At 37.8% G+C, this 20,596-nt stretch overlaps 1 protein-coding gene across 9 annotated transcripts in view; it reads right to left on the reverse strand.

Annotated features, from left to right (window-relative positions):
- Window positions 1-614: 614 nt before the first annotated feature.
- The window catches only part of DOCK7 (dedicator of cytokinesis 7), a 195,388-nt gene continuing 175,406 nt past the window's right edge, over window positions 615-20,596 (reverse strand). For 5 of the 9 annotated variants that reach the window (XM_055403339.2, XM_055403343.2, XM_055403341.2 and 2 more), the window contains 7 exons: window positions 19,797-19,922; window positions 15,511-15,600; window positions 15,158-15,394; window positions 14,677-14,820; window positions 13,809-13,915; window positions 3,903-4,070; window positions 615-1,008 (listed from right to left, as the gene is read on the reverse strand). In XM_055403339.2, coding sequence (XP_055259314.1) covers window positions 966-1,008; window positions 3,903-4,070; window positions 13,809-13,915; window positions 14,677-14,820; window positions 15,158-15,394; window positions 15,511-15,600; window positions 19,797-19,922 — 915 coding nt within the window. In that variant the 3' untranslated portion in view covers window positions 615-965. Of the gene's footprint in view, window positions 1,009-3,902; window positions 4,071-13,808; window positions 13,916-14,676; window positions 14,821-15,157; window positions 15,395-15,510; window positions 15,601-19,796; window positions 19,932-20,596 lie in introns of all 9 variants that reach the window. The other 4 variants (XM_055403340.2, XM_055403344.2, XM_055403342.2 and 1 more) reach the window with 1 other exon arrangement.

A 20,596-nucleotide genomic window follows, 5' to 3' on the forward strand; every position in this document is an offset into this window, starting at 1 on the left:
AAACACTAACTCTTATTTTTATGGTGATGTAAATAAGTTTAAAGCAGATTTCTAATTTATCAGTTTAGATCACTAAAAACTGATGAAATGACTGATGTAATTTAAAACAGGAATCATTCATTTTAGTTGCATAAGAGTAAAAACTGATGAAATGATGGGTTTATTTAATTTGAAACAGGAGTCATTCATTTTAGTTGCTAAGAGTCAGCTCATACTATCATTACTGTAAGGTTGAGTCAGAGGTCAAACTGGGTATTAGCTATCCTAGTATATAATCGTTTATAGAGAGAAGTTATCAGGTAGTTACTTCTGCAGTTCTAAATACCATTTTGGGGTGTTTGGAAAATACCTTAGAAACCAGTCTGAAGACTTAAGCCAGTTATCAACTTATTTCCACCTATTTATTTAATTTGGAGCTATTCTGTGGGCCCATAAAGTGACTGTCAATTATGATTTTCATTTTGCTATTTTTGCAACTATTTCTTGAATCAACTCTAACTCATTCTCTGCTTTTATCAATAAAAAAATTTTAAGTCTTTTAATTAGTGTAAACGTTCACATATTTAATAGTACCTTTAAAATAAGCATTACTACATTTAAAGTGGTTCCAAACAAATCTATAAATGGTAATATAAATTAAAAAATACAAACTTAAAGTAAATAAATTTAACGTTAGCTATGGTATAAATAATGGTAAATGTAAGTGTACCTTTGAGTCATTAAAATGTCTTTTTAAAAAAGGACAGCATATTACCAGAACATTAGAAACCACAGCCATGATTCTCAAACTTCACCAATTGCCATTTGATATTATTTTGGCCACTGCATTCTTCCATGAGTAAGTACATTAATGCTATAATTTCCAGAATTAAGTCCCAAGTCTTTTTCAATAGCTCTTAAATTCTTTTCACACTCAGTGTTGAATACATGGCTTTTTTCAAATGAATAAAACAAGTGCATTTAAGTTAGAGATCCATTTTGCGTAGACTCATTCGACTGAAGGAATCTCTGGAGAGAAAATGAAAGAACATAACTATGAATAAACAATTTTTATATAATCCTCTAAAATGTTTACATGCTTTCGGCCAGTTATCTCAAAGTTTTGCCACCAAAAGCTTATTAACTTTAAAACTTTTGCAAGCAAAGCTCTTCACTTTCAAGTTACATGCTCATCCTACACACTATTGCTCTATATATTCTAACTTAGAGACTTCTCTATAGATTTGAAGTGACACTGTCCAGGTCCATTGATCATTTATTCATTTGTCCAATAAATGTATTAGATATTTGATTAAACAGGTACTAAGGGGTAATGCAATGGCAAGCCACTCCAGTACTCTTGCCTAGGAAATCCCATGGATGGAGAAGCCTGGTGGGCTGCGGAGAAGCCTGGTGGGCTGCAGTCCGTGGGGTTGCTAAGGGTCGGATATGACTGAGCGACTTCACTTTCACTTTTCACTTTCACACATTGGAGCAGGAAATGGCAACCCACTCCAGTGTTCTTGCCTGGAGAATCCCAGGGATGGGGGAGCCTGATGGGCTTCTGTCTATGGGGTCACACAGAGTCAGACACGACTGAAGTGACTTAGCAGCAGCAGTAGCAGCAAGGGGTAATGCAACGAGCTGACTCACTGGAAAAGACTTTGATGCTGGGAGGGATTGGGGGCGGGAGGAGAAGGGGACGATAGAGAATGAGATGGCTGGATGGCATCACCGACTCTATGGACATGAGTGAGTGAACTCCGGGAGTTGGTGATGGACAGGGAGGCCTGGCGTGCTGTGATTCAAGGGGTCACAAAGAGTTGGACACGACTGAGTGACTGAACTGAAGGGGTAATGTGAGAGATTTCAGGAGATTTGAGGTTAAAATAGTAAACTCAACCTTAAATCAGTGGCTCTCAAGTTTTGGGCATTTAGGTCGTTTCAGTCGACTCTGCGACCCCATGAATCACAGCACGCCAGGCCTCCCTGTCCATCACTGTCCTTTATACACTCTTAAAATTGAGGATCCCAAGGAAGCTTTTGTTTATGTGGATTATATATTGATATTTACAATAACAGAAATTAAAACTAAGACTTTTAAATTATTTCATAAACCATTATACATTACTATAAATAGGATTTTTATTAAAATTTGCAATAAATTTTATAGTTTAAATTTTAAGTAAATTTAGAAGATAATTTTGCTTATCTCTCCTGACATTAACATTAATGTCTTAAGATTTACAATCTCTAGGAAAGGAGAGGACAGATACAAAGAGATTGTATTCAGCTTTGAATCTTAAAACTTGGTTTTGTGGGGTTTTTTTTATGAAAATAGTCTTGGAAGATTATCAAGGAAAAGTATTTTCTAAACTCCAAAAAACTGCCTGAAAATACTAAAAACTAAAGCTTGGAGGAATAACCATCATAGAAGAAGGCACAATTCAGGTTACTGGTGTAAGGGAAGCTTCCTTCAGACAGAAATAATACAGTCTTTCCACTGAAAGGAGTTGGAGAAATTTGATGGAAGTGAGACTAGCATTAGGAGACCTGACTATTTCAGGGACCCAGCACTCTATCCCAGGACCTTTGACCAATGAATATACGACTGGTGAAGGTAGGGAGAGGCAAGAAATAGTCAGACATTCCGAAAAGACTAAAAGGGAAGACAAAAGTGGAGGGGACTAGTGTTGCTTCCCAGCAAGAGTTTTAAAAGGAAACCAGCTAGGGTGTCTTGCATCATTTTAAGAATGGTATAAGTAAAATATATTTTGCCAGAGAAAGGCTCTAAAACAGGCCTTTTGGTCTCTTGCTCCTGTACGTGGTCGGTCTACATGTTCCCTGCAGGGGACATGACATACAGTATGCATTTGGTATACATTTCAGAGGTCTAGAAGTACACAAATATTCTATCACTGAAGAACAGGCAATATCACCAGATTGATAGCCAGCTTAATTTTCTTATGTATCAATAGTATGCTGCTGCTAAGTCACTTCAATCGTGTCCGACTCTGTGTGACCCCATAGACGGAAGCCCACCAGGCTCCCCCGTCCCTGGGATTCTCCAGGCAAGAACACTGGAGTGGGTTGCCATTTAAATAAGCAACTTCAAATGTCTTCCAAATATTTGATCAAGTAAGTATAATTTAATAGCTTCACTTATAATTTTTAAAAAGGGGGGTGGTAAAATATTGGTGCCACAATAATTCAAGAGATGTATGTACATTTTGATTTAAAAATGCAAAGAATGCAGTTTACCTTTAGCAGTTAGAATGCCCTGTCCAGAATTCAGGGGTTAAAAGTAAAAATATTATCTGCTGTCCTTGGAACTTTACATCCCATTTAATTTCTACAACAACCTCTTCAAGGCAAGTATTATTTTACAGAGGAGAAGTCTAAAATTAGATTAAGTTATCTACTCAAATTAGGATCAGTTGTAGAAAATTCCAAGCTATTTCCACTTCTAATTTTGTCACACCGAGAAAGGAAAATAGTGACGCTTGATACTCAGTGCAGTTAGCTGTTTTGATCCAAATCTAGAAGGACATATTATATACTATTTACTGTCAGGGATAATGGAAATGAATACCTGGCTTCAGGGTATATTCTAGCAAATTCTCTTAGCAGAAATACCAAAACTTTTGACAGGACATTAAAAGAAACAGTTTTAGGAGATAAAACAATGTGTGGTGTCCTGGTTAGTATGAGAACTTGACTTTATTATTCTCTTTATCACAGACTTTTTATCTGGTAAGTTGATTCAGGTATAGCTGATAGAAGGCTTATAAAAGTTGAACTTGTTAGGTTTCAGAAGACATAATATTTGAAGCTATTAAATACAAGGTAAACAAACTCATTATTAAATAATTAAAGTGGATTTCATTTTTCTGAAGATACAAAATAATAGAAAACATGCATACCTGTGGCAGGTAACAGGTAATACTGCCTTGTATAACTGAGGGATCTTTCGGTTTATCAGAGGCTGTAGGGCCTCTTTAAGGCGATGATAATTTCTCTCCAGTTCCCTTTGATACTCCTTTTGATCTGGCCCAATTAAGCTCTTATTTTTCCTTAAGGCATCTTCACACCTAGGGAAAAGTGCGTCATCAAAAGATTTCTTTTGACATAGTTTGAAGGCTTAGTGCTATATATATATATATATATATATATCTCCACCATGATGAAGGCATTCAGTTTTTCTGCCGTATGTTAAACATCCTCTTGCAATGAGGTTTAAGGTAGGGAAGAGAGGATCAACAGTTTCTTTAAAATCTCGACTTCCAGTTTTCACAACTGAAAATTATGTATTTTTTAATATTAAATCTGACACCCCCTTCCCCCCCACACACACATATCACCACTAGACTATAAGTTCTTTAAGGTATATAACCATACTCATTTATTCAATGGCATCTGGCACAGTGGTTTGCCTGTATTCAAATAGAAGTTTCTTAATAGATGGGCTTCCCTGGTGGCTCAGTGGTAAAGAATCAGCCTGCCAAAATAGGAGATGTGAGTTCAATCCCTGGGTTGGGAAGATTTCCTGGAGAAGGAAATGGAAACTCACTACAATATTCTTGACTGGGAAATCCAAGGTACAGAGGAGCCAGGCATACTATATAGTCCATGGGGTCACAAAAGAGTAGGCCATGACTTATTAATGAAACAAACAAACAAAAAAAACTGAATAGATTGCTTATTCAATTCAGATATTTAAGAAAAACTATCTGGACTCCAACAGATAAATGGAAAAAGTGTGTTAAAAAAGTATACATATCCATGCTTGTAGAATGCAGCTAAAGTGATACTTAGAGGAAAATGTATAGCCTTAAATGCCTGTACTAAGGAAAGAGGAAAGAAGGCTAAAACTGAAGAGCTAACCAGCAATTTGAAAAGAATAAACTCTAAGTGTAAGGAAGAAAATAAAATTTTAAAGTATGATAACTCTAAATTTAAAAAAATGCAGAAGTTGGTTGTTTGAAAAATCTAAAAAAAAGACTAAACTCTGGCAAGAATAAATGAGAGAAGGCCAGGTATCCTCTTCTAAAAACGAAAAATGAGACGTCAAATATAGCAGAAGTTTATAAAGGCACAGAGGATATTAGGTACAATTTAATGTAAATAAATCTGAAGTTCTACTTTTCTAGATTTACCAAAACACTCAAGTAAAAATATGAATAATCCAAAAACCATTAAATACATCAAATCAGTCAAATCACAAATCTACCCTCAGAGAAAACACAAACAGGCAAATTCTACTTAACAGTCTAAGGACAGATAATCCTACTGTAACACGACAATTCTGAATATATAAAAAACTATTCTAGAGTATAGGAGGAATAAAGAACTATTTCTGAGAAGAGTGTCAAACTCACTTTTCAAAGTTGGGATATCAAAACTTAATGGGGACTATAAGAAAAAACTTGTAATTCAATCTCATCCATGAAAACAGTTGCAAAACTCCCAAACAAAATAATAAGAAACTGTTCTAACATTGTATTACATTCCTACTCCCTACACACAACCCACTTAATAAAATTTTAAAATACTGTCATGACAAACTTGTAGCCTAACTACAAACTGGTGGGAACTTCTTTCACCTGATTAAAAATACCTACAAAATACATGAAGAAAACATTATACTCAACGATGAAAAATTTTTTTAGATCAGAAATAAGAAAACGATGCCCTCTATCATCATTCCTATTCAGCATAGTTTATTAGAGATCCTAAACAGTACAGTAAGAAAAAAGTTCTACACATAAATTATTAGAATTAACAAATGAATTTGGCAATATTCTCATGTAAAGCATGTAAAAATAAATTGTATTTCTTTATGCCAGCAAATAGAAAATAAATTTATTTTTTAAAAATATTTATTTGGCTGTGTTGTGTCTTAATTGTGGCACATGGGCTAGGTTGCCTGGTGGCAACTGGAATATTCCCAGACCAGGGATCAAACCCACAGCCCCTGCGTTGCAAGGCAGATTCTTTACTACTGGGCCTCCAGGGAAGTCCCCAAAAATGTAATTTTTAAAAATACCATTAACAGACATATAAAAATATCAAATACCAAAGAATAAGTGAAAAGATAAAGTCTCTATAGAAAAATTTTAGAAAAACACTGAGAGGATATAGTAAATGGAGTAAGATACCGTATTCGTAGACTGGAAGAGTTAATTCTCTTTCCTTGAACAAAATGTGAGAGGAATTGCTCTCACATATAAAAGTTTATTATAAAGCTGTAGTAATTAAGACAGCATGTTAGTTAAAGAGAGATAAGTAAAACAAAGGAAGAAAAAAATCCTAGAAACTGATGCACAGTAAGTGAGCACTTGATGTATTAATGGTGCAAAGCAGTGGAGAAAGGGTAATCTTTGAAATAAGTGGTGCCAGGTCAACTGCACAACCATATGGGAACAGAAATCTGACTGCTATCTCACATCATATCCAGTTATCAGTATGGACAAAAATCAAACTGGCCCCTACCTTGAACCATATGCAAAAATCAATTGAAAGAATTGTTTTTAAAAGTAAAAAGGCCTTTTTGGACTTCTTCTCCTTTTGATTGGGCTATACTCAATTTGAGAGATACTAAAGAAAGGCAATGCCAAAGAATGCTCAAACTACCACACAACTGCACTCATCTCACACTCTAGTAAAGTCATGCTCAAAATTCTCCAAGCCAGGCTTCAGCAATACGTGAACCGTGGAATTCCAGACGTTCAAGCTGGTTTTAGAAAAGGCAGAGGAACCAGAGATCAAATTGCCAACGTCTGCTGGATCATGGAGAAAGCAAGGGAGTTCCAGAAAAACATCTATTGATGCTTTATTGACTATGCCAAAGCCTTTGACTGTATGGATCACAAGAAACTGTGGAAAATTCTGAAAGAGATGGGAATACCAGACCACCCGACCTGCCTCTTAAGAAACCTGTATGCAGGTCAGGAAGCAACAGTTAGAATTGGACATGGAACAACAGACTGGTTCCAAATAGGAAAAGGAGTACATCAAGGTTGTATATTGTCACCCTGCTTATTTAACTTATATGCAGAGTACATCATGAGGAACACTGGGCTGGAAGAAGCACAAGCTGGAATCAAGATTGCTGGGAGAAATATCAATAACCTCAGATATGCAGATGGCACCACCCTTATGGCAGAAAGTGAAGAGGAACTCAAAAGCCTCTTGATGAAAGTGAAAGAGGAGAGTGAAAAAGTTGGCTTAAAGCTCAACATTCAGAAAACTAAGATCATGGCATCTAGTCCCATCACTTCATGGCAAATAGATGGGGAAACAGTGGAAACAGTGTCAGACTTTATTTTTTTGGGCTCCAAAATCACTGCGGATGCTGATTGCAGCCATGAAATTAAAAGACGCTTACTCCTTGGAAGGAGAGTTATGACCAACCTAGATAGCATATTAAAAAGCAGAGACATTACTTTGCCAACCAAGGTCCATCTAGTCAAGGCTATGGTTTTTCCCGTGGTCATGTATGGATGTGAGAGTTGGACTGTGAAGAAAGCTGATCGCCGAAGAATTGACACTTTTGAACTTTGGTATTGGAGAAGACTCCTGAGAGTCCCTTGGACTGCAAGGAGATCCAACCAGTCCATTCTAAAGGAGATCAGTCCTGGGTGTTCATTGGAAGGACTGATGCTAACGCTGAAACTCCAATACTTTGGCCACCTCACGCAAAGAGTTGACTCACTGGAAAAGACTCTGATGCTGGGAAAGGTTGGGGGCAGGAGGAGAAGGGGACGACAGAGAATGAGATGACTGGATGGCATCACTGACTCAATGGACGTGAGTTTGAGTGAACTCTGGGAGTTGGTGACGGACAGGGAGGCCTGGCATGCTGTGATTCACGGGGTCGCAAAGAGTCAGACACGACTGAGCGACTGAACTGAACTGATTATATAGATGTTTAGGAAGTCTGACCTTGGGTAAAAAATTTCTTAAGACACAAAAAGCAACATTCATAACAGGAAAGACTGAATTATTTTGCAATATTTAATTTAACAACTTCTGTTTATTAAAAAAAAAAGTGCTAAGCCCCACGTTCAGAAATGATGTCTATGATACAAATAATAAAGGATTACTTTTCCAGTATGTAAATACCCTTAGAAATCAGTAAGGAAAAGAATTCAATAGGAAAATGGCAAATAAAAAACAGAACTTTGAACATTACAGAGAGAAAAGAGAAACAGCCTATAAACACATGACATGACATCCAACCTCGCTGGTAATCAAGGAAATGAAAATTTATAATTACTATTATTTCACACCCACTAGATTGGTAAAAATTAGGTTGTCAGATAATATCAAATACTGGGGAGGTTACACTGCAATAGGAACTCTCCCAAACACTACTGGTGAGAATTTAAATCTGGCTTAATGCACTATGGAAAAAGATGTGGTATTATCTGGTTGAAGTTGAACCTATGGATATGCCATGATTTATTTATTCTTCTGTTGATGGATATCTTGGTTGTCTCCTGGTTTTGTGTTTTGTTGTCATTTTTTAGTTATAAAAAATATTATTCAACTATTTAACTACTTCTGGATGTATAAGAGATATTTCTAGGGCTTATAAACCTAAAAGTATGTAAAGAGTAAATACCAAAAAAAAAAAAATTTACTGTTTTTAGGAATAAAAGAATGCAAACTGAAGTACCATTTAAACTGATTAACAAGAGACACCGTATTTAAATGGCATTCCATAAAGTAAGGTGTACTGCGACTAGTAGTACACTTGCGTTCTTGGCATTGTTACTACCTAGAACTTTTTGGAACAGATTACATATTAGGAGTCAATAAAAATGTTCATGTACTTTGGCTCAGTAATCTTCAGCTTAATACTTTAATTTGGCAATAGAAAAAAATACACTTCATTACTATACCACACTTAAATTCAACTTAAATTCAGATATTTGATAACTATTAGAATAATAGTTTTAAGCTTAATTGAAAAATAAGAATTTAAGATTAAATATGTAACAGTTGTGGTAGAACAAATTTCTATATTAACATAAAATGAATATATACACTCAAAAATCAAAAAGACAGTATTCACTATGACTTGTAAGGTTTAAACCATGTAGTTTGGCTTTCTGTCTTTTTGTAATTTAAAAGAGGAAACCTTCTTTATATTAACCTGCAAACTATAGGAATTCATTACCTTATAGTAAATAAACACAAAGAAGAGGACATCTGTTTTAGAATTGAAGTAACAGTAAAAATTCCAAAAAAATAGAAAGAAAATAAGCATTATTAGTGTCTATGACCTAAAGAAGTATGTATTGTTCCAAGATCATCCAGCTCACAATCACAGTAGGATTTTTTTGGTTTGTATTTGAAACATCCCAAATAATAAAATCAATGTTTAAAAAATTTTTGTCAGAGTATACTTGATTTACAATGTTGTGCTAGTTTCAGGTGTACAGCAAAGTGAATCAGATGTACATATACACATATCCACTCTTTTAGATTCTCTTCCCATATAGGTCATTACAGAGTATTGAGGAGTTTCTGTGCTATACATTAGGTCTTTGGTGGTGGTGGTGGTGGTAGTTTAGTCACTGAGCTGTGTTCGACTCTTGCAACCCCATGGACTGTAGCCTGCCAGGCTCCTCTGTCCATGGGATTCTCCAGGCAAGAATACTGGAGTGGGTTGCCATTTCCCTCTCCAGGGGATCTTCCCAACCCAGGGATCGAACCCAGGTCTCCTGCACTGCAGGCAGACTCTTTACCAACTAAGCTACAAGGGAAAATATTTTATATATAATAGTGTGCATATGTCAGTCACAACAAAAGTCAGTCAAATCTACAAAAAGAAGCTTGCTTTCTTTACTATGGTCGTTCATCTACAACATACATTAGGAGCCATGTTTTTTTATAACCAAACCCATGTCATCTAGCTCAATAATCAGATTATAAAATTCCAGACTTCCAATGAAGCTATCTGAAGTTTTGAAAGGTATGTTTACCATGTTCATGCAGGAGAAACTGATAAGAATTAATGACAGCTATAGTAGTGAGAATAAAATACTGTCTTGAGAGACTTGAACAAGTTAGCATTCTTCATATTTTCCTGATGACAAAAGTGCTGTAAAGTGAAATTCAGTTCAGTTCAGTTCAGTCGCTCAGTCGTGTCCGACTCTCCGCGACCCCATGAATCACAGCACGCCAGGCATCCCTGTCCATCACCAACTCCCGGAGTTCACTCAAACTCATGTCCACAGAGTCGGTTTACTGCTACCTAAATAAACCCTTTCAGTGAATGATTTGATAGGAGAAATCACAGTTCATAATATGATAACAGAAACCAGAATAGGAAGTCAAAGACTGGCTTCTGACTATGGTTCTGATGCTGCTTCATTAGTTAACAAGTCATCTACTTAATGGTACTTAGTCTATTTCTACCAGTGTTTGACTACTTGACTTCAGAGATTCTACAGCTGCAGCTTCACTCTTCATCTTTCTCAGAAAAGATTCTAAACTTTGCTCACGTGGGTTTTTTGTTTTTAGTATATCTCTCCCCTCTTTTCTGACTGAAAAACTAATATTCATCTTTCAAGGTCCATTGTTGTTGTTCAGTTGAGTCTGACTCTTTGTGACCCCATGGACTGCAGCACGCCAGGCTTCCCTCTCCTTCACCATCTTCCGGCACTTGCTCAAACTCATGTCCATTGAGTTGGTGATGTCATTCAACCATCTCATCCTCTGCCGCCCCCTTCTCCTCCTGTCTTCTATCTTTCCCAGCATCAGGGTCTTTTCCAATGAGTTGGTTCTTTGCATCAAGTGGTCAAAGTATGGAAGCTTCAGCATCAGTCCTTCCAATCAGGGTTGATGTCCTTTATGATGGACTGGTTTGATCTCCTTGCAGTCTAAGGGACTCTCCAGGAAAAACCATAGCTTTGACTAGATGGACATTTGTTGGCAAAGTAATGTCTCTGCTTTTTAATATGCTGTCTAGGTTGGTCATATTCTTCCAAGGAGCAAGCGTCTTTCCATTTCACAGCTGTGGTCATCATCCACAGTGATTCTGGAGCCCAAGAAAATCAAGTCTGTCACTATTTTCATTGTTTCCCCACCTATTTGCCATGAAGTGATGGGACTGGATGCCATGATCTTCGTGTTTTGAATGTTGAGTTTTAAGCCAGCTTTTTCACTCTCCTCTTTCACTGTCATCAAGAGGCTCTTTAGTTCCTCTTCACTTCCTGCCATAAGAGTGGTGTCATCTGCATATCTGAGGTTATTGATATTTCTCTCAGCAGTCTTGATTCCAGACTGTGATTCATCCAGCCCAGCATTTCACATGATGTACTCTGCATATAAGTTAAATAAGAACGGTGACAACATACAACCTTGACATATTCCTTTCCCAATTTGGAACCAGCCCATTGTTCCATATTCAGTTCTAATTGTTGTGACCTGCATACAGGTTTCTTAGGAGGCAGGTAAGGCAGTCTGGTATTCCCATCTCTTTAAGAATTTTCCACAGTTTGTGATCCTCACAGTCAAAGGCTTCAATGTAGTCAATGAAGCAGATGTTTTTCTGGAATCTCTTGCTTTTTCTATGATCCAACGGATGTTGGCAATTTGATCTCTGGTTTCTCTGCCTTTTCTAAATCCAGCTTGAACATCTGGAAGTTCTTGGTTCACATACTGTTGAAGCACAGCTTGGAGGATTTTGAGCATTACCTTCCCAGCATGCAAAAAAAGACAATGGTATGGTAGTTTGAACATTTTTTGGCATTGCCCTTCTGTGAGACTGGAATGAAAACTGACCTTTTCCAGTCCTGTGGAAACTGCTGAATTTTCCAAATTTGAGTGCAGCACTTTAACGGTATCATCTTATAGTATTTGAAATAGCTCAGCTGGAATTCTATCACCTCCACTAGCTTTGTTCATAGTGATGCTTCCTAAGACCCACTTGACTTCACACTCCAGGATGTCTGGCTCCAGGTGAGTGACCACACCATTGTGGTTATCCCAGTCATTGAGATCTTTTTTATATTGTTCTTCTGTGCATTCTTGCCACTTGTTTAATATTTCTGCTTCTGTTAGGTCCATACTGTTTCTGTCCTTTATTGTGCCCGTTTTTGCACGAAATGCTTCCTTGGTATCTCTAAGTTTCAAGGTCCATATATGATGTTAGGAGAAGGGCATGGCAATCCACTATAGTATTCTTGCCTGGAGAATTGTATGGACAGAGGAGCCCATCAGGCTACAGTCCATGGGGTCACGAAGAGTTAGACACAACAGCAACATTTGATACTTTGTACTTTTATGATGTTAATTCTTATGTGAAATATTCCCTGACATCACCATGTAAAATGATCATTCCCTCTTTTGTGCTCATAGTGTGAGTGAAGCAGGAATCAGTATCAAGTTGTTTCTTTTCCCGTATTGTTTCAAAATTTTGCATTTACTGAACATCTATTTATTATGTGCCAAATGTTATTTGTGAAGAAAAGAGGTAATGGCAGGCCTGAGGTTGCTATCCTAAGAAGGCCTGTTTGCAAGGTTGGCCCTGGGTTACTGTCTGGGAATCTGGATTTGGGAAAGGTTCCTATCATATGCAGAAAGAGTGGCTCACTGTGCCTGTCATTTTATATAAACACTATGCTGCTGCTGCTGCTGTCACTTCAGTTGTGTCCAACTCTGTGCGACCCCATAGACGGCAGCCCACCAGGCTCCTCCATCCCTGGGATTCTCCAGGCAAGAATACTAGAGTGGGTTGCCATTTCCTTCTCCAATGCATGAACGCATGCTAAGTCGCTTCAGTCGTGTCCGACTCTGTGTGACGCTATGGACAGCAGCCCACCAGGCTCCTCTGTCCACGGGATTCTCTAGGCAAGAATACCAGAGTGGGTTGCCATTTCCTTCTCCAATATAAACACTATAGCTTCTGTTAAATACCAGCTTTCCTTTTGGGAGCCTGGAATTTTGCTAACTGTCAGGAAGAAGGTGCCTATATGACGAGCCCTCAACAAAAAAGCCTGGTTGGCACTTGAGTCTCTACTGAGTTTGCCGGGTGGACATGATTTCCCACATGCTGTCACGATTCTTTGCTGAATGATCAGCACCTCTATCTGACCACTCTTGGAGAGGACCCGTGGAAGCTTATACCTGGTTTCCTCCAGACTTCACCCAGTGCCTTTTCCCTTTGCTAATTTTACTTTCTACTCTTTCATTGTTAACAAATCATAGCCACATATATATGCTGTCCACTGAGTCCTCCTAGCAAATCATCCAATCTGGGGGTGTTTTGGGAGGTCCCAATTCATCCAAGCATTATTTCATCTAATTTGCACAATCGCCCTGTGTGAGGGAGATATTATATTCTTACTTCATACATTAAAAACAGAGGATTATAAAGATTAAGTGACCTGGAAAAAAGACATATAAGGATAAGATCTGCAGACGAATTTTTTGCTTCCAAGTTTGCTGCTTGTATGTTTTCTGAGGGAAGAGAAATAGAAACTCTCACACTGAATGTTCAAAATAAATAACAGCTTTCAAAGTTAACTAGTTAAATGTCAAACTAATAACAGTTTCAATTTAAAGATTTCCTGAATTGAGGTTTCTCTCATTTTCAAAATTTAAAACATGGCATTACATGGAGAATTGGGGGGCAGGGATATATATATATATATAGAAATAAAATACATATGGAATAGTAAGTTATACACAGACTACGTCTCATTGTGAACCATTTTCCTATAGTTTCTCCTTTCAATGAATCCCTTAAGACTCATATCAAACCGTGGATTAGATGTTCTCAATTTGAGTATCTTTATGTAGAAAACTTTGAATACCTTTTAGTAAAATCTTTGAAGCAAAGTCGCAGTTTATTATGATGTCTGAAGAGCTTTGGGTCACTGGGTATTTCAGATAGGAAAACCTGGGCAACTTCCAAAGGCCCCTGTAAAATACGAAAATAAAACAGAAAGTTATGTTTTTGTTTTTTAAATATTCACAGAAATAGACTTACCAAATCCATTTTTCTTAGCACCAAGATGGCTGCATTTAAGCTTAATACATATATGACTATGTCTATATTAAAACTTTTCAGAGACAGATTCTGACAATATGTTTATAGTTTTTCCTAATGCCAAATCTATACTTTCGCCCACAGCAATTAACTTATTAGTTCATATTTCAAAGAAAATGAGAAGCCTGGTAGGCTACAGTCCATGGGGTCGCATAGAGTCGGACACGACTTAGCGACGGAACGGAACGGAACGGAGTAGGAAACAAAGGACTAACTATAGTATTCATTAATGCCTTTTGCCTTGTATTTTTATATCTTTTATCTTAGATATATCTTAGATATATACGGACAATCAGCTGTCAGTCCACTGATTATTAGACATTTTATTTTGTGAAAACAGTTTCCCCCAAGCATTCCAAATGTGCTCCTAACATTCTGAATTAAAGGTAATCTTTTGTGAGTAAGTTATATCATTTGGAAGTAAAAACTCCAAATCACATATGCTTTTAGGAGGTAAAGGCCTTAAAATCTTTATTTCAGTTTAACCTCTTATATTTTCAGTGTCTGTGCAACTACTTCTAGCATATTTTCACTTGATGTAACACATGTGTGATCTCTGGAAAATATAATACTGTAATCATTCCCAATTCCATTTATAACTTAAATCACACAGTATTAGCAAACGCTCCCACCTGATTCACTGTTGTGCCTACAGATCCCTGGAGAACCATCTGAAGCATTTTTGGGTCTGCTGGATCTTGATGTGTTGCAAATGCCAACTCCTGAGTTTTTTTCTGCATGTCTTCAATAGCAACTTCAATTGGTGTTAAGATGATCTGGGTGAAATAACATCTAATTAGGCCACTGTATTGATTGAAAAATATTTAGTGAGCTTTATATACAATCAATTAAAATAAGAAAAAAGTGGCAACTATGAAGTACTATCTAATAATATATCCTGAAACTTTGGATCATTACATGAAAAAAAAAAATCAACCTTTTAAAGCATAAGCTGAGGATGAATGAGGGACTTAGAGAAGAAGCTTAAAGTTAATGACTTAAAAATAGGTCAAGTTCTAGTCTGTTACCATACACAATGCTATATCCACATTGTTCTCACATGGCTTCAATGTATTTGTTCCACTAATTCTATTTCCCTCTTTGGAGTCTTACCTCCTCTTTGTGAGTGACATTGACCCTTGTCTTAATGTAAGGAAAGGCATGAGAAGTAGTCAGAATGGTCTTCCTTTTGAATTGTTCATGAAGTTCCCCGTGAGCACGACCATCTAAAGTGAAGGGTGTACAGTACATGAAACGACGAAGATTATAATTTTTGTCAAAATATGTGATTCTGTCCTTCATCTCATATGTGTCAAAATATGGTTCCACGTAGGTAATCTGAATATAGGCCTGAGAAATGAAAAAGTCCTTCATTTATTCACTGTTAAATTATTATTTAGTCTTCCTCTAACAAAATCAGAGTCTCAAAGATGCATCTATGGGGCATCACAGTCTATCAATCATACCTTGTTAGGATCTAATTTACACTTGTCCACAGGATTAGAATCTTTGATTACTTCAACTACATCCTCTCCAAATCTTTCTCCATAAAATCCCTAAAATAAAGAAAAAGAAACCTTTCACATGAAGTTAACAGTAATAGAAAACAGAGAAGGCCTCTGAGGGAGACTCCTGAACAAAATGAAGCCATTTAGTGAGTTCTTATAAAATGGTGTCAATGATTACAAAATAATAATTATTTACATTCACAGAATTTATATTCAGTCTATCAAATTAACAGGGTCTTACTCTCTGCTTCATTGACTATGCCAAAGCCTTTGACTGTGTGGATCACAAGAAACTGTGGAAAATTCTGAAAAAGATGGGAATACCAGACCACCTGACCTGCCTCTTGAGAAACCTGTATGCAGGTCAGGAAGCAACAGTTAGAACTGGATATGGAACAACAGACTGGTTCCAAATAGGAAAAGGAGTACGTCAAGGTTGTATATTGTCACCCTGCTTATTTAACTTATATGCAGAGTACATCATGAAGAACACAGGGCTGGAAGAAGCACAAGCTGGAATCAAGATTGCCAGGAGAAATATCAACAACTTCAGATATACAAATACCACCCTTATGGCAGAAAGTGAAGAGGAACTCAAAAGCCTCTTGATGAAAGTGAAAGAGGAGAGTGAAAAGGGTGGCTTGAAGCTCAACATTCAGAAAACTAAGATCATGGCCTCTGGTCCCATCACTTCATGGGAAATAGATGGGGAAACAGTGGAAACAGTGTCAGACTTTATTTTTTGGGGCTCCAAAATCACTGCAGATGCTGATTGCAGCCATGAAATTAAAAGATGCTTGCTCCTTGGAAGGAAAGTTATGACCAACCTAGATAGTATATTAAAAAGCAGAGACATTACTTTGCCAACAAAGGTCCGTCTAGTCAAGGCTATGGTTTTACCCATGGTCATGTATGGATGTGAGCTGGACCGTGAAGAAAGCTGATCGCCGAAGAATTGATGCTTTTGAACTGTGGTGCTGGAGAAGACTCTTGAGAGTCCCTTGGACTGCAAGGAGATCCAACCAGTCCATTCTAGAGGAGATCAATCCTGGGTGTTAATTGGAAGGACTGATGCTAAAGCTGAAACTGCAATACTCTGGCCACCTCATGCGATGAGTTGACTCAATGGAAAAAAGTCTGATGCTAGAAGGGATTGGGGGTGGGAGGAGACGGGGAGGAGAGAGAATGAGATGGCTGGATGGCATCACCGACTTGATGGACATGAGTCTGAGTGAACTCCGGGAGTTGGTGATGGACAGGGAGGCCTGGCGTGCTGTGATTCATGGGGTCGCAGAGTCGGACACGACTGAGCGACTGAACTGAACTGAACTTGTTTTGTCTCTGCTCAGGTCCACAAGCTACAACATGCAGTGCCACTTCAACAAAGACAGAAAACTACAGCCGACCACGAAAAATATCACTCAACCTTAGATGGACACCACTATAAGGACTCTGAGGCATGAGACTAGCAAGAGGGGGAGGCCCAATACCCCTCGCCATCCCAGTCCAGCAGGAAGTAGCCAGAAAGACCTCAACACCCCTGTTCCCAAAGAACTGGGCCTCCCATCTCTTGAGGGGAGAATATTAGGTAGTTAGAATAGGGAAAATGAGTCCAAAATGGTGGTGGCTAAAAGACAAGGAAGGGAAAAGCCCGCGAAAATAGAACAAAGGAAGGTCAAAGGAAGGTCTGAGGACCAGAGTGAGGACTTTAGGTAGAACAGCACTCCTGACAAAGCCCAATTTTCATAGGGCAGGCCGGGGGGGGGGGGACATAAAAAGAGGAACCAAAGGGCTCTCTCTCTCTCTCCCACGCACTGGGGCGCTCTTCTCTTCACGTCTTTGGGTCGACATGCCCTCACGCCTCAAAGATGTATTTTCCTGCTATTATCTAAATAAAATAGAGATGTAACACTGAGCTATAACACGGTCTGTTCGAGACCTGAGAGCTATAACACGGTCTGTCCAAGACCCGAGAGCTGTGACACGCTAAGGGGGGCTTTAATGTCCATCACTCCAAATCTTTGTTGTGACGAGACAGAACCGAGGAGCATACACTCGCGTGACATAATGTTCCAGAATTTTCAAATAAAAGCATTAACTTGTTGAAGTTCTGTATAACTTCAGATTTTGAAAAGGTAACCCTGGGTCAAGAATGTAGTGACTTTTCCATATGACCCTGAGTGGCAGCATGGGCAAAAGATGGAGCTATTCAAAAGGAAAAATTAAGTCTGACTCCTCAAAGGAGAACAGATACTCCCACCTCAAAGATAACTTTTATGACTCATTAAGTTTGAAAAATACTGTCTCAAAATTTCCCAAGACTTAATAGGCTTTTGAAAAAACAAGAAGTCACAGCTAGAACCAGTTTGTGGAAGTTGAGCCGTGTGAAATCACCAATAAGAACAGAACACTGAAGAAATTCATCAGCTGAGAATAAAAACCAGCCTAAATTCTTCTGTCAATACAAATCACCTGGGGATTTGTTAAAATGCAGATTTTGATTAGGAAGATCTGAAGTGGGGTCTGAGACTCTGCACTTCAAACAATCTCCCAGGTAATGGAGATTACCATTACCATGGACCACACTTGGAGTAACAAGGACAGAGAAAGACTGGAAAGAACAACTAGCAGAAAAGACAGGTTAGTTTCATAAACATTAAAGTTAATCATTTATTTTGAAAATTAAGTAGCTGTATAAAGGTTCAGTTCAGTTCAGTTCAGTCGCTCAGTCGTGTCCGACGCTCCACGACCCCATGAATCACAGCACGCCAGGCCTCCCTGTCCATCACCAACTCCCGGAGTTCACTCAAACTCATGTCCATCGAGTCAGTGATGCCATCCAGCCATCTCATTCTCTGTCGTCCCCGTCTCCTCTGGCCCCCAATCCTTCCCAGCATCAGACTCTTTTCCAGTGAGTCAACTCGTCGCATGAGGTGGCCAAAGTATCGCAGTTTCAGCTTCAGCATCAGTCCTTCCAATGAACACCCAGGATTGATCTCCTCTAGAATGGACTGGTTGGATCTCCTTGCAGTCCAAGGGACTCTCAAGAGTCTTCTCCAGCACCACAGTTCAAAAGCACCAATTCTTCCGCGATCAGCTTTCTTCACAGTCCAACTCTCACATCCATACATGACCACGGGAAAAACCATTGCCTTGACTAGACGGACCTTTGTTGGCAAACTAAGGTCTCTGCTTTTTAGTATACTATCTAGGTTGGCCATAAGTTTCCTTCCAAGGAGTAGGCGTCTTTTAATTTCATGGCTGCAATCAGCATCTGCAGTGATTTTGGAGCCCAAAAAATAAAGTCTGACACTGTTTCCACTGTTTCCCCGTCTATTTCTCATGAAGTGATGGGACCAGAGGCGGTGATCTTAGTTTTCTGAATGTTGAGCTTCAAGCCATCCTTTTCACTCTCCTCTTTGAGTTCCTCTTACTTTCTGCCATAAGGGTGGTATGATCTGCATATCTGAGGTTATTGATATTTCTCCCGGCAATCTTGATTCCAGCTTGTGCTTCTTCCAGCCCAGTGTTCCTCATGATGTACTCTGCATATAAGTTAAATAAGCAGGGTGACAATATACAACCTTGACGTACTCCTTTTCCTATTTGGAACCAGTCTGTTGTTCCATGTCCAGTTCTGACTGTTGCTTCCTGACCTGCATACAGGTTTCTCAAGAGGCAGGTCAGGTGGTCTGGTATTCCCATCTCTTTCAGAGGTTTCCACAGTTTATTGTGATCCACACAGTCAAAGGCTTTGGCATAGTCAATGAAGGGATTCTAAGAAGTGTTTTTAAAGTATAATTTCAAGTTTTTAAGTTCTGAAGATTACTTCACTAGGAATCAGTTAAGCCAAAAAGATAATGCACTTGGGTCAGAAATATCTTGGGGTTCTAATTCTAGTTCCATGATTATTAATTCCTTATAACTTTTTCTACAAAATGTGGATAATACTATATACATTTCTCCACAAATCATGGTAATTCTGAAAGATACAGGGTTTCTAAAATATGTGTGAAAATAGACCGTCAAAAAAATCAAGTAAATAATAATATTTTACTGTTGCTATCAAAGATTTAAAAAATTCAAGAGAATATTATTGTACTTATCAAAAGTCCTTATACCCTAAAGGAGCAGATTATTTGGCAGGATCTGGCTTATTAAAGGATTAGATCTGGATCTGAAAAGTCTATTCATCATAGAAAATACAAACTAACGATGACATTTTGAACCACCACAGTATTCACCTCCAATCTGTGAGATATCTCTGCGAGTTTGGTTATTGCAGGTTCCTTGTAAACAAATTCTTGTTCATCCAAATCCCCAAACTTAGTTCCATAAAAACCAACACGAAAATAGGTGCCAAACATCCGCTTACCATCCTAGGTGTAGGAAAATAGAGAAACTTTAATACAAAGACTTTTTGTCGTACACATTCTGCTTAGATTGCTACGAGTATAAAATTCTCAAAACAATGTCAAAAGTTTTAATTCAAAACTATAATATTTTATTATTTCTCAAATGAAAGTTAAAAAAACAACAATCTTTTCTTCATTATTTCTAACAAATAACATTGTGCAATTAGGGCTTTTACTTAATTACATATGGCTTATGTTTTTGAGGGACTGTACCAAGTGACGTCCCATATAAGTCTATGTTTTTCTAAGTCCATACAATTGAGATAAATTAACTTATTTTCTTTATTGCAAGAAAAGTTGCTTGGTATAAAATAAAGCGTGTTTTAATTATCCTAAAATTAGAGCATAAAGTTAAATTTAAAAACAACACTAACATATTTAGTTACCATTATTAGCCTTTGTATAAGTATCTCTTTTCATATTTTAAACGAGATCATAAAAGTTAGAAGTCAAGTGTAGCATCTGGCACAGAGTGGATGATCAGTAAATGTCAAGACTACCCTGAAGCACTAAAGCAAAACATTTACAATTAGTATCCCTCTGCTAATAAAAAATACTGCTGTGTGTAAGAGTAACTAGAAATGGGATTAGGAAGGAAATAATTCATAAATGAAAGAAGAAAAACAATT

This window comes from Moschus berezovskii, chromosome 4 (genome assembly GCF_049115385.1).
Source record: "Moschus berezovskii isolate FMDL1 chromosome 4, NW_MosBer_1.0, whole genome shotgun sequence".
NCBI lineage: Eukaryota > Metazoa > Chordata > Mammalia > Artiodactyla > Moschidae > Moschus > Moschus berezovskii.